At 35.3% G+C, this 15,168-nt stretch overlaps 1 protein-coding gene across 1 annotated transcript in view; it reads right to left on the bottom strand.

The window, feature by feature from the left end:
- The window catches only part of BAZ1A (bromodomain adjacent to zinc finger domain, 1A), an 87,138-nt gene that overhangs the window by 45,737 nt on the left and 26,233 nt on the right, over positions 1–15,168 (bottom strand). Inside the window, exons 4-5 of the mRNA XM_004681945.2 lie at positions 9,373–9,519; positions 1,698–1,799 (exon numbers count right to left, since the gene is read on the bottom strand). Of these exons, the coding sequence (XP_004682002.1) occupies positions 1,698–1,799; positions 9,373–9,519 (249 nt within the window). The remainder of the gene's footprint in view (positions 1–1,697; positions 1,800–9,372; positions 9,520–15,168) is intronic.

The raw sequence follows: 15,168 nt of genomic DNA, 5'->3' as shown, positions 1-15,168 counted from the left end.
AAGTTATCAACAGTGATTATGTGGCTACTGGCTACCATACCGTATATTGCCCATAGCATTTTCATAAGCACAAAAAGTTTTTGTTGTCATTATTACTCTATCATATAGAATCTTCCTCATGGGAATATTAATATCTCTTTGTTACAGGAACTGCACCATCTTTTGATACTAACAGTTTCTCATTACTTAAGTGTTCTACCACCAAATATTACTTTTTCTACTTTTTCAACTTATAATTCTACAGTTTTCCAATTAAGAGGATATAAGAAGACTATAAACAATATCTGGTAGAATTATATTTAAAAATCTTAGTTAAAAAAAGCAAATAGAAAAATAAAAACTTATCAAACAGAATTACAGCATATAAAGAACTTATCTGGTATTTAAGGCTAAAAAGGATAAAACTTAACTATGAAGATGGAAAACATTGGTATTAAATATGCTAGTTATTCCATAAACAGGCAATGGAAAACTACATACACCACTGGGCGCAGTGGCACACACAACTTTCCCAGCTACCCAGAAAGTTGAACCAGGAGGATTGCTTGAGCCCAGGAGTTCAGTGACTGCAGTGTGTGATGCTGATCAGTTGTCTGCATTAAGCATAGCATCAATATGGTGACCTCCCAGGAGCAGAGGACCACCAGGCTGGCTAAGGAAGGGTGAACTGGCCCAGGCTGGAAACAGCAAGTCAAAAAACTATACACACCTATAACATGGTTACATAAAGTAATACATCCTGTTCAGAATTCACTTAACAATGTATGCTATTATTACTCTTCTTTGTGCTTATATGTGTAGAACAAGGATGAGATAATGAGTAAAATTATTTTATATCAAGTGGAATGTATAAGTAAGTTCCACATGGCAAGTTGATGGTTAGCGAATGTCAGCTTGCTTTCAAGAGACAATTATAGTGATTTATAGTCAATAAACAATTATAGTGATTTTCTTCAAATACAGCGATGTAACTAAAAACACTTACTGATATTTACTACTCACAATTTCACCTATTTCAACTGACCTCAAACAGGAATTTAAGATATTCATTTATTATTATTATATTTTTAAAGAGTGGAGGGACTGATTAGATATTTGTGTTGAAGGAATAAAATATTATAAATGTGTTCTGTATTATATGCAACACCAGTTTCCAACTTTGATATTTTTTCAAAGATTTATTTGTTTATGTATACAAGAACTGGAGTGTAAGCCAGAGGTGGAGGGGTATGAGAGGATTCACCAGAGAGAGTGGCGAGCAGAACAGGCAGATGTACTGAAATACACTGCTGAGGGGAGCAGCAGGTGAGGCAGGAGAGGCTATGCCATGTGGGTTAGCTCTCATGCTGGCCCTGGGATCCATCTCATGCTGCAGTGGCTGGCAGTCGCTTGACAGCATTGTCTTTAACCCCTGAGCCACCAGGGAGGCCCCAGTTTTCAACTTTGAACACAAATTCTCTCATGAGAAGTACTTTATAAATTGAATACTGCTTAATTTTTCAGATGAAGATTATTTGTGGTTTGTTACTGATCTAAACAAATGGTTCATAAAGGAGTCTATTAGGATTAATTTTGAGCAAATAAATGTACACTAATTTCAAAAGGGGAAGCAATCATTTGCAACACTACCCACCACCAAATCTCCCTAATCTTATTATTCTATGTTAAACCAGCAAAGAGAAGGTAGCTAGCCTTACCTGATTTGTGTTGCTTTAACAATAGTACACTCAAACAATTCTTTTTTAGTGGGTTGAACCTTGTACTTGAATAATAAAGGATCAATTGTTTTTTTTTTCTTCCTAAAAAAGAGCAGAGACACAAATCACTTAATAATTTGTCTAGAAACATGAGATTTTAAATGGAAATCTAGCTTCTAAGAAAATACTATAATAGATTCTAAAGTATTCGTATTTCACCTAGGATTTTCAGGCAAATTACCGAAATAACTTCCTATCCTATTAGCTAAAATAGTACAAAGTACTACTAAATGTTCATGGGTACTTTACGTACTCAATATATTTTCCTTGGGTGAAGAAATTAACTAGGGATGAGTAAAGCACAGAGTACCCAATTTAAGTTAGATAAAGAAGCAAACTGCTCTTAGATTTGCTTTTAATTTCTTTATAGCTATGTAACTCCAAAGTAAAATTGGAGATAAAATAGCTTATCCACTTTAAGAACTAGCACACGTTTTATATCATCTTCCAATTTCTTGTTTTTCCTGTCAGGGTGTATTTATTCATCTGTCATTCATCAATACACCCATGCATTTGTCAATAAGTAAATGTGCAAAATACTGAACAAGGGTTCAGTAATGAATAAAACATAGTGGCGAGACTGAGGCAAACAAACAAAAATATACAACATCGTAGGTGATTAAACACTATGAAAAGAATAGAGGGCAGGGTAAAGGTCTTTCAGAAAATTAGCATTTAAGCAGCAATGTAGAAAACATGGGGGAAACAACCCCATTTTCATCTTCAGGAGATGAGTTTAAAGGCAGAGAGAAGTGTTAATGGCCCTGAGATGTAAGCATGTATGGTTTGCAAAAGCAGCAGAGTAAGACAACTCTCCATAAAACTCTGATCCATTATACAGATTAAAAAGTAGTCTCATTGATCTTAAATTTTTAGTCTTAAATCACAATAGCAAAACACTTTATACTACTGGAAAATATAATTTGCGTTGTCACAGACACCATATTTAGTTCCTTTCATAAACCCTAAAAGCAATTAAACAAATTCATCCATACTAGGTACACATGACTACCAAAATCAGTGAAAGGCTAGTAAATATTTTAGTCAGGACTATCAACTTAGTTCAATTAAATTTTAAAAAATTACTTCCATCTTCAGAGAATTTATGATTGCAAATGAACTTCATTATTTTGTTGTGATATTAAGGAAACCTATCAAGTTATAAAAATCATGGTCTCAGGAAATTCAGAAAGTTTTCAAATATAAGTAATCTACTAGTAATTTTTTTTGGAAGGAACAATAGTATAAATAACATTACTCAACCCATCCTTTCAAAATTTTTCTTACATTGTTATTCATTTTTGTGCACTAAATGAACAAATCCCCATAAATCTCTCACCATCACATCACACAAGAACCTTCATCATATTCCCTTATGCCTTCCCTTTCCCTTTCCTGTTTTGATCCCTCTTTCACCCTCTCCTGCTGTACACCATAGGTCCACATTTTGTTTGAGAGTTGTCTTTTTTTTTTTTTTGACACTTTGGTTACCCTATAGTCCTCCTATGAATGAAACCAGGTAGTTTTTGTTTTTCATTCTGATTTATTTTGTTGAGCATAAGCCATCTACCTCCATCCATGTTGCTGTGAACTGCACTTTTTTTTTTGATTGCTGAACAGTATTCCAATATGTATATATACCACCTCTTGATCTATTCATCTGTTTTGGGGCCTTTAGGTTGTTTCCATAGCTTATGTATTGTGAGTGGTGCTGCACTAAATATAGGAGCATAGGTCTCCTTTTAAATTAATGGTTTTGTATCTTTTGGGTAAATTCCTAGGAGTGAAATCACTGTTCAACCCATTCTTGGTAGGCAAACATAAGAGATGAGTAAAGAAAGGAATGATGAGAGCAGACAGATGATACATGTGTTATCATTCTCACAGGACTAACAGACTAAAGCCCACATCTCTTTACTTCAATTTTATATGCTACAAATTAAATTATTGCTTAAATTTTTATCTAGGGCTATAAATAACACCAAGCATATCTTTTAATATTAAATTTGCTTTACATACAGTGAATTATCTATATAAAACATAATTCTAAAGAAATTTTAAATTTGTATATGTAAAAGTAAAACATATACAAAGTATTTGCCATGATTATAAAAAGTAGCCTATCTCAACTCAAGTATACTTAGACTGGAGTAATCAAAGGCTCTGTCATAAATCTCACGTAAATAACTTAGGAAGAGAGAGAAGTGATTGTAATGTTACCCTAATTCTGGCAAAGACATCGTAAGGAGTTCTGCAAGAATGTTAGTGCTAACACAGACACTAAAATGTCCAAGGCTACCTACCACATACACTTGAAATAGGCTTTGAGGTGAGTAGGAAAAGCAGCAATTTTCCTATTTTCTTTTACAAGCTTAGTGCAAAAAACAAAGTGTTTTAATTTAAGCCCACAAAATAAATAAATGGCCAGTTTTCTAAAACATTGATCACTGTCCATCAACAAAAGCTGGCCTACAAAATTAGTTATATAGATACTCCTTTGTTCAGCCAGACTCCACAGTTGAAACCCACATTGATGAATAATATGTTATCCAAAGGGAAGGTAAATTATTTAAAAAATCAAGTCTCAATTTCCTACTTTTTTTTTAAAAGATTTTATTTATTCATACAGAACTGGGGTACAGGCCAGAGATGTGGAGGGTGAGAGGATTCACCAGAGACAGAGCAGGGAGCAGAGCAGGCAGATCTACGAAGTACACTGCTGAGGGGAGCAGCGGGCGGGTCAGGAGAGGTCTGCCTTGCCATGTGGTCACCTCCAGGGCAGGCGGGAATCGAACTCATGTGGAAGTGGCTTAAGCTTCTTAGTGCTGTGCTTTAACCCGCTGCACCACTGTGTGTGTGTGTGTGTGTGTGTGTCCGTCCAATTTCCTACTTATACTGCTATGGCATTTTGGCTTTGAAAAAAAGAATAAACTCCCTCAAGCATATCAAAATAATCAATAATCAATATATAAAACTGATGAATCAGAACATTTAAAGAACTATAATTAAAGAAGTCACCGAACAACCCAAATAAAAACTGGTACAGGACTTGTATATCAGGACCAATACGTACATCAAAAGATGCTCAACATTGGTGGTCATTAGGGAAATGCAAGTCAAAAGTACAAATACTACTTTTCACTCACTAGGATGGCTATAATAAAAAAAATCAAAGGGAACAAAAGTAAATGATGGTGAGCACATGAACAAGTTAGTATGAATATAAGATGGTACAACTGATATAAAAAGCAGTTTCACCACTACACAACATACACCTCAGTAACATCTTTAAAGATTCAGCACCCAACGCAATGATAGTGAAGGAAAGGATAAAAAGATGGGATCACATTGAGTTAAAGAGCTTCTGTACAGCAAAATAGACTAAAGAAAAACAAACAGACATCCCACAGATTGGGAAAAAATTTTCTCACATAATACTAATGATAAACAATTGTTCACAAAGATACACAAAAAACTGAGGAACCTCAACAAAAGTAAACAACCTCATCAAAAAATGGGCAGAGGAGCTAAAAAAGACACTTCTCCAAAGAGGAAATGCAGGCAGCCAACAAGCATATGAAAAAATGTTCAACATCACTTGTAATAAGGGAGATGAGAATTAAAACCACAGTGAGATACCACCTCACCCCAGTGAGAATGGCACATCTTCAAACAACTAACAACAGCAAATGTTGGCGAGGATGTGGAGAAAAAGGAATTCTCCTGCAATGCTGGTGGGAATGCAAAACAGTACAACCACTATGGAAAACCATTTGTAGGTTTCTCAAGCTGCAAAAATGGAGTTTCCATACGACCCAGCAATCTCACTCCTAGGTACCTAACAAAAAGACACAAAAACATTGATTCAAAAAGATACCTGCATCCCATGTTTACTGCTGCTTTATTTACAATAGGATGGATATGGAATCTGCCCAAAAGTAGATGACTGGATTAAAAAGATGTGGTACATACATATACATAATGGAATATTACTCAGCAACCAAAAAAAAGAAACACATGTCTTTTGCAGCAACATGGCAACATGGATGGAGCTGGAAAAGATCATGCTTAGTGAGATAAGCCAGAAAGAAAAAGAATATACCGGATGGTTTCGCTCAAAGCAGGAGTATAATGGACCAGGTGAGAAAATATATAATAATGAACGGCTATATACCAGAGACATTTTATGGGGGTGGAGTGGGGAATAGGATAAAAAACAGTGGGTGGAGGGAAGTGTACTGGACTATGGTGATGGCACATGGGTGACTTGGTGATGGGAAACACGGGGATTACAATTGAGATGAAAAAAAAAAAATGTACAAAGTGATGTAAAAATAAGCTATTATATTATTAAAAAAAAAGATGTGGTACACATCTTGGTATATTACTCAGCAATCAAAAAAGATAAACTCAAAAAAAAAAAAAAGATAAACTCATGCCTTTTGCAGCAACATGGATGGAGCTGGAAGCTGGAAGGGATCATGTTTAGTGAAATAAGCCAGAAAGAAAAAGAAAAATAACAGATGGTTTCACTCATAGCAGGAATATAAAGAACCATGGGGGGAAAAATAATGAACAACTATATACCAGAGATATTTTGTGGGTGGAGTGGAGAATGAAAAGGGGAGGGAAGTGCACGGTACTATGGAGATGGCACATGGGTAATGTGGTGATGGGAAGCCCATGGGGATTACAACTGAGAAGGAAAACGGCACAAAATGATGTAAAAAATAAACTATTATAATATTTTAAAAATAAAAAAAAGAGCAGTTTCTTAAAAAGTTAGCCAAAGAATTATCGTACAACCCAGCAATTCCACTCCTAGGTATACAGAAAGAGTTCTCCTAGGTATACAGAAAGAGTTCCAAGCTTACAATGTTTCAACTTCAATACCTCTGGAAAAGTATAGTAAGTAAAACAATCCAGACACAAGAGGATAAATCATGTCTGACTCTACTTAAAAAAGTTATCTGTGGACACAGAGGTGGAAATCAGATTCAAGGTTACTAAGGGATGGGGGGGAAAAGGGAATGAAGAACTATCAGTGGCTAGAGAGTTTCTGTTTGGGGGTGACTGATCTCTGTATAACACTGAAGGTAATGTCACTAAACTGTACCGTTAAAAATGGTTAAAATGGCAAATGTTATATATTTTAATATATATAGACAATTCCATAAAATAATGGTGATCATTTTAAGCACCTAGGCTTAATTCTAATTGTGTAATTCTTAATTTTTTTCCTTCTGGTTAGTTCTTACAGATATTCTGAAATTAGTGATACTTGGCAAATTTTCTTATTCTGAACTTCTACTTATCAGTGTATAAGATATAACTATCTATCCCTACAGGAATGTTCTGAGGAATACATAAGACATCAGATGCTTTTATATAGTTTAAACTCATGGAAAATGGCTAACATTTGTTCCATTCCTTTCCCTTCAATCCTCCTAACTGAAATATGAGAAAATCCAGAGTATGCTTTATTGGCAGGAGGAATCTTGAAGTAAATTTCTTACTCATTTAAGTTAAGGAATTAATAGAAAAAAAACCTCTGTAACAGAGTAAAGATCCAAAGATGACTATGCTTCATCCTTTCCAGTACCCTCAGGATCTAGCAACAGTAATCTACAAACTAGGCATTTTATGATGCCGACATATAAAGAAGGTTCAGGTTCTTATGAGAATCACAATTAAGTGCAAATAAAGTAACTAACTGATCAGCTTACTGACTTTTCCTTTTCAAAGGGCTTACTCCAAGTACCTACATTCAAGGTATGAGGCAGTCTGTTTTGGCAGGAACTTACGAGTGATTAACTCTTGTGGCCAAATTAAATTATAATTTTCATGAAGTTGGTGTTAATGCTACATATAGATAGGCAAAATGGTCACTACTGGAATTCTGAATTAATCTGTTTTGTATTCAGGGTAACAAATTAGCAACAACATATCCAAGTAGCACATATTCAAATTTAAAAGTGACAGCAAAAACATTCATGAGCTGTATAATAGAGTGCTGGAACTTAAAAAATTTAGACATTCCCAATTTCAAAGTACTTTATAATACCTAAATTAATTTTAAAAGCATATTAAAACTTACTACATAATAGCCTTAAATGATAAATTCTTTTAAAATTTAAAATTTACATTAATGTTTATATTTTAACATCTATTTAAAAATATTTTATATATAATCTGTATTTAATCCTTTAAGACTTGTATAGTCTAATTCCACTTAAAGAGTTACAGCCAAACAGTCCAAACAAAACATAAGAACTGTCAGAATTGCTAAAAGACATATATTCACAACTAACTAATTTTGCATCTGAAAAACCGTATTCAATGAGACTGATTAAGTTGTTCTTGTGCTTAATGGTAACAATTTAAGAAAAAAATGACATGTATCAAAACCCTTATTATAATAGGTTTAGTCATGCTTTATTCACTCCCCTAAAAATCTTTTTTTTCTGCAAGGCAATGTATTAGACCCAGATGATAGTGGCAAAGTTAATTAACCTTTGTAAAGAGCAGTTTCTTTTTGATAAATAAGAGTAACAATGCTCTTCTAGGAATGGTAAGTGTGCATAAAAGCACTTAGCCTGGTCACAAAAAATGCTCAAATCTAGTTATAGTTACAATCAGACAAAAAGAGAACTTGAAAGACAAGTTATAAGCTATAAGGTTAACAGTTACAGGTCAGGAGCAAAGACATTATACGGAAGTAGTTAAGAGGCGGCCTCAGATTTCTTATCTGAATATTGTGGTACTGTTCACTGAAAACAAAAAGGCTTTGAGAAAGCATTTTTGATTGAGATGCTTAAAGGCAGGAGAGAACAAAATGGAATAGCAAAGATTTTTTGTGGTAAACAACTGAGGTCGGGTAAAAGGAATTTAAAGAAAGTTTTTTTTGAAAAGATTTATTTGTGCATACAGAAATGGGGTACAGGCCAGAGGTGCAGCAGCTGTGAGAGGATTCACCAGAGACAGAGTGGGGAGCAGGAACAGGCAGATCATCAAAGTATACTGAGGGGAGCAAGAGGCGGGTCAGGAGGGGTCTGCTGCGCCTTGTGGATCACCTCTGGGGCAGGTGGGGATGGAACTCATGCTGAAGTGGCTTTAGCTTCTTAGTGCTGTGAGTTAACCCACTGTGCCACCAGGGAGGACCAGGTAAAAGGAATTTTAATTGGTTGAGGGCTCAGTGAGATTTTATACTTACCTGAAGACAATTATCTATCTATATGTGTTTGTGATTTTTCTCCAAAGGCATTCAGCTGATACAGACTAGCAACTAACTAAATTTCAGAAGATTACAGTTTCTTTACCATATAAACCATAAGGTGATAAATATAATAATTAAGACACAGAATGAATTTCCTCAAGTAAGCAAAAGTAGAATGAATAAAGTAAATGAGGAGAGTTTCAATTGCTCTTAAGCAGTTGGTCAGAGTAGCATGATAAACTTCAATTTTGCAAATTCCAACTTGTGCTGCTGAATCACACTATTTAAATGTATATTATACTGCAGGTAAGACCAGAAAGGAAGAAAGGAATAATTAAAGAACTATTATTCTGATGGGGTATCATTAGCTGATCTGATAAACATATAAAAATCACTTACCCATTTTGAAAAGAACTGTTTTGTGTTTCTGAATCATCACTATCACTGATGATAATAGTTTCTCCATCTACACTGCTGACATGTCCATTAGCAAAACCATTTTGATGATGTGATGGAGGAAGTACCTCCAAAATCCTACACTGTAACCTGAAAAAAAATCATAATTTAAAAATAAAACCATTTGCTATTTTTAAACCAAACATTTCAGAACAATCTCTTCTGAATAACTAAAAAGGTATTTTGCTTTATAGAAACTGGCTGATTGATAATAGCAAATTTAATCATGAAGAAAATCTGTTATAGTCAATTTAAGCAAAAGTTAGCTTCAATTTTAAAATACAAAACTATTTTAAAGGTTAATTTATCAACACTTTCAGCAATTCCATAAGTTACTGTTTAGAAAATCAGATACTAGCATTAATATCTCATTATACAGATTAGGCATTTCAGTTTTTCAAAGTATCCAGTAATTTAAATTTTGGAATATTCCTGATCATAACCTTTCTCATGCTCACTGTTAACTTCTGCTTGATTTCTGATCTCTGGAAAGCTTCCTGGTCACTATTATTCCTATTAAGGATTCCTTTACCTCTGTTCACTTTGTTTGGATTTAAGAGAGTACAATTTCAAATTCATTTATCATAACTAAAACATTATCCATCTCCCTTGTTATCGCACTTACTTTCAATGCTTGGTGAAAAAAAAAAGCATTACTTTGTCCACACTACCTTTTTTCCCTCAATTTCTTTATTTTCTACTTTGAAACCATGAGTCTACTAGGAACTCAAGGTTAGGCCCTCACTGCTATGGCTGAAATCATTGTCCCCCTTTGTACAGCAAATTAATTTTCTCTTATTATGTTTATTAAAGTAAAGTTGGTTTATATTACTATAATTGTTTTAGGGGTTACAGGTTCAAAATTTTACAAATGTATTTTCATACCATGCCCACCACCAAAACCCCATTAATCTTCCACAATTGTCCACTGGAACTCCTGCTTCCATTACTCCCACTATTCCATTCTTGTTGGTTCCACAGATTTCTCAAACTTTCTCCTTGTTTCTCACTGTTCTAATCCCAACCCTTTAATATCAGAAAAGGAGAAAGAAGATCCTGACTTAGGCTCCTTGATTTCCTTAACATCAAGTATTCTTATCTTTCATAACTTTACATATTCTTGTACAATGGAAGATTCTCTTCCATCTCTTATGTTTCATCACTTTTCTTCTCCTGTGTATCTTCAGTCTTCCACTGATAAGACATAAACTATTCACTATTTTGGAAAGCTTATATCCCTTCTCCAGCTTTCCAGATAGACCAGGACAGTCTTTTTTTCCTGCCCACTTCAGAAATCCAGCAGGGTTTTGCTGAAGCCACATTTGACTTCAAGAACAATGATAGTCCAATAAATGTCTCCTTACACAGAAGCACTTGCCAAAAAAGAAAAAAAGAAGTCAAGCAAAGATAACTTACATCTGTCCCTGTCCTGTATATATTTTCCTAAATTGATTGTCACTTTCCCTCAATTTATAGTCTGCTCTTCAATGTTGTACATTCTTTTCTTAGTGCTTATTCACAGGTCTTCTAAAGCCTTAAAAAAAAAAAATCCCATTTCATCTACCCACATATCCCCTCTCAATGAATTCTTCTCTCCCCTCACTTACTATTAGGTAGTAATAGTAAATATGTGGTTCACAGTCTTTCTGCTTTCCCACCATTCCTTAAACCCTCATAATTTTGATCACCTTACATGGGAACTGGTTCCAAGAAAGTTCAGTGATATATTAATTCAAGAGCCTTGCCTCAGTCTTTACCTTTGGCAAACTGTTATTGCCCTCACTGTATCATTCATTTGGCCATCCCACCCCATAAACAAACTTTGTTATACAGGCATTCATAAAATTGCCTGCCCATTCACTAGCCCTACTTTCCTAGGAATCTCATTCTTCCCCATACTCTACCTTTCCCTCTATGGCTACTAGTAAAACTACCATGTACCCAACAAGATCCTTGTGAAAGTTAGGTGATACCACTTGGGCACGTTTTTGCTGAGTTAATATATACTTCCTTCCTAGATTTAAAAAATTTGCACCTAGAAAGTAAATATCTATTCCTCTTCTATTACAAAATATCACAAAAGTTAAAATTCTGATGTTTTTGACAGTTGCATTTCCTGCCACATGGAGCAGGCCAGTGTGCAGTGAGAGAAACTCAAATTAAGGTTACAGTATTCATTTAAGTGGAGGAACTAGATCATTCAACAAATGTGCTAATTCAGACAGATTAGTTGTAAATGGGGACAAAGGGGGTTAAAAAAAGATTGTTTTGTTAACTTCTGACTTTTTAGACAAATTGATCAAAGTAGCTCAATGGTTTTGTTTTGAACTGCTCTGAGACTATGAGCAAGAAAATTAGGTTATTTCTCCAACTGGTATTAAAGCCTTAATGTTATAATAAAAATCATTAGATTCCTACTAAAGACTAAATCTACTATTAAAAGGTATATAGAAGTAAATTATGATATATCTATATTTATTTTTTAAATTTATTTATTTTTGTATATATTTATGCATACAAAACTGGGGTATAGGCCAGAGGTACAGGGACCATGAGAGAACTCACTAGAGACAGAGTGGGGAGCAGAATAGACAGATCAATGAAGTATACTGCTGAGGGGAGCAGAGGGCAGGTCAGCAGAGATCTGCCATGCCATGTGGGTCACTTCCAGGGCCTGGGATGGAACTCACATTGTAGAGGCCATGGCCAGTTTTGCAATGCTGCTCTCCAACCTGTTGCATCACCAGAGAGGGCCCTATATCTAAATTTTATCTAGAAAATCCTAGATATAAAATATATGGATTAAAACCTACACATTTCTAGTAAGCTTCAATGTCTGGATTATTATCAGTATGCTATTTCAATTCAGTAATACAAAAAATATCATAAAGTCATGACTGAAGCAAAAACCAATTTATTTAAAGCTTTAGCAAAATACTTAAAAATCCCAAGTAGTATATTTAAATTAATATTCAAAGTATTTCCAGGTTCAATGTTTATGCTGGTCTGGCATACTGATGCCAATGTTTAGGAAGAGTTGATAATCTTATGAAGAGCAAGAACAATGTGTATGAACATTAAATATAATGTAAAGTCCCCATAAAGTTGACATGTAACCTTTTGTTTCAACAGAACAGTATTTTATCAGTAGAACACTTAAACTGGTCTCATGTGAAGGCTGCTTGCCTCTCCATTTTGCTATCATCCTAAACAATGAAAACAATGGTTACAACCTTGGAATGACAGAGCAGAAAACAGGAAACTGTTTTCCTGGGTTCCTGAAAACCTTGTGGATCTACATACTTAACCCTACACCACATACTTCTATTATTTCTTTTATATAAAATACCTGCTTTGTTCCACTAATATTTGTTTTTTCTATTACAAGCATTCAAATCAAATTCCAGCTTTAAGGAAAAGCAATTAACCAACCTATTAGGTTATTTATGGTATCTTTGTTAACCCATGATGAGTTTATATAACAAATTTTGTGTTAAATTCATTTTGAATCAAGAGTCCTATATTTTCCCCCCTCTCATATTATGCTTATTGGAATAAAATAGGTTTACATTATTCTAGCTGCTCTGGTGGTTATAGGTTTAAACCTCTACAAATGTAATTTTCACACTCTGCACACCACCAGTGTCCCAATAATCCCCCAATATGTTCCACTGGTCCCCTTCCCTCTCCTACTACCTCTACAACCTCCCCTTCTAGTTGCCTCTGTTTTGTCAGTCAAATGCTTATTATTAATTGGGATTTGACTGACCCTTAGCTATGTTTCTCTATACTCCACATCTAAGTGAAACCATCTAGTATTTATCTTTCTTCTTTTTTTTTTTTTTAAAGATTTATTTGTTTATACAAAACTGGGGTACAGGCCAGAGGCTCACGGGTGGCGAGAGGCTTCACCAGACAGACAGAGTGGGGAGCAGAACAGGCAGATCGACAAAGTACACTGCTGAGGGGAGCAGCGGGCAGGTCAGGAGAGGTCTGCCACGCCATGTGGTCACCTCTGGGGCAGGCAGGAATCGAACTCAAGCGTAAGTGGCTTTAGCTTCTCAGTGCTGTGCTTTAACCCGCTGCGCCACCAGGGAGGACCATATCTTTCTTCTTGACTGACTTTACCAGGTGTTATCCTCTGAAGCTCCATCCATGTTGCCTTAAATGGCAAAAGTCATCTGTGTTTTTTTTTTTTTTTTATTAAAAAGTTTATTTTTACATTTTTTTTTCATCTCAATTGTAATCCCCACGGGTTTCCCATCACCAAATCACCTCTGTGCCACCACCATAGTCCCGTGCATTTCCCTCCCTTCTCCCCCCCGCCCCCGTCATCTGTGTTTTTTTTTTTTTTAAAGATTTATTTATTTATGCATATAGAACTGGGGTGCAGGCCAGAGGTGCAGGGGCAGTGAGAGGATTCACCCAAGACAGAGTGGGGAACAGAACAGGCAGACTGACAAAGTACACTACTGAGGGGAGTAGTGGGAAGGTCAGGAGAGGTCTGCCACACCATGTGGATCACTTCCAGGTCTGGAAATCGAACTTACACCCAAGTGGCTGTGGCTCACTTACAGTGCTGTGCTTTACCTGCTGTGCCACCAGAGAGGGCCTTCATCCATTTTTTTAAGTTCAAAAATATCCTCTGTGTGTGTGTGTCTATGTGTGTGTATATTTCACATTCCCCCAATCCATTCCTTTGTTCTTGGGCACATAAGTTGTTTCCCTAACTTAGCTATTTTAAATAGCTACAGTGAATGCAGCAGTACAGATAGCTTTTCAAATTAGTGTTTTTATATTTTTAGGTTATGTAATAGGAGTTTAATTGCTGACTTATATGTTAGATCCATTTAAAATTTTTTCTCTTTTATAAAATATATTCATCAAATCATCCTTCATTTTTGGACAATGTATGGTTTCCCTGTGAAATTCACACCACCAATTCACCTGTGCACCATCACTGTAGATAGTACCTTATGCTCTTCCCACCCCTATCCTGGTCATTCTCCCTCCTCTTTTCTTATAGAATGTCTCTGATCTATATTATCTGATAATTCTGACTTTTACTTTACTATACTTATTTTTTTTCCTGATTCCATTTTTGTTTTCTCTACATTCCTCCTATTAGTGAAACCATTCTACATTTTTCTTTTTCTTTTTGGCTTATTTCACTGAGCATAATCCCTTTCAGCTCCATCCATGTTGCTGTGAAGGGCATGAGTTTATTATTTTTGACTGTTGAGTAATATTCCATTGTGTAATATACCACAAATTCTTGACCCAGTCATCTGTTTTTGGGCACCTGGGTTGCTTCCATAGCTTACCTACTGTAAATTGTGCTGCAATAAACACAGGGGTGCAGGTGTCCAAATGAATTAATGTTTTTTGTCCTTTGGGTAGATTCCTAGGAGTGGAATTGCTGGATCATATGGAAATTCCTTTTTTTAGTAGTTTGAGGAACTTTCACACAGCTTTCCATAGTGGTTGTACCAATTTGCATTCTGACCAGCAGTACAGGTGGGTTCCTTTTTGTCTATATCCTTGTCAACATTTGTTGTTGCTAGTTTTTTAAATTTGTGCCATTCTCATTGGTGTAAGGTGGTATTTCCTTGTGATTTGGATTTTGGATTTGCATTTCCCTGACTACAGGTGATGTTAAACATTTTTTCATGTTATGGAAAAAAAGCTTGTTTTCCATTTGCATTTTTTCTTTGGAAAAGTGTCTTTTTAGTTTTTCTG

The sequence above is a fragment of the Condylura cristata genome, unplaced genomic scaffold, assembly GCF_000260355.1.
Source record: "Condylura cristata isolate star-nosed mole 26May11 unplaced genomic scaffold, ConCri1.0 scaffold00013, whole genome shotgun sequence".
Taxonomy (NCBI): domain Eukaryota; kingdom Metazoa; phylum Chordata; class Mammalia; order Eulipotyphla; family Talpidae; genus Condylura; species Condylura cristata.
Note: the sequence above shows the minus strand (reverse complement) of the source record. Positions and strands in the feature narration are given on the sequence as shown.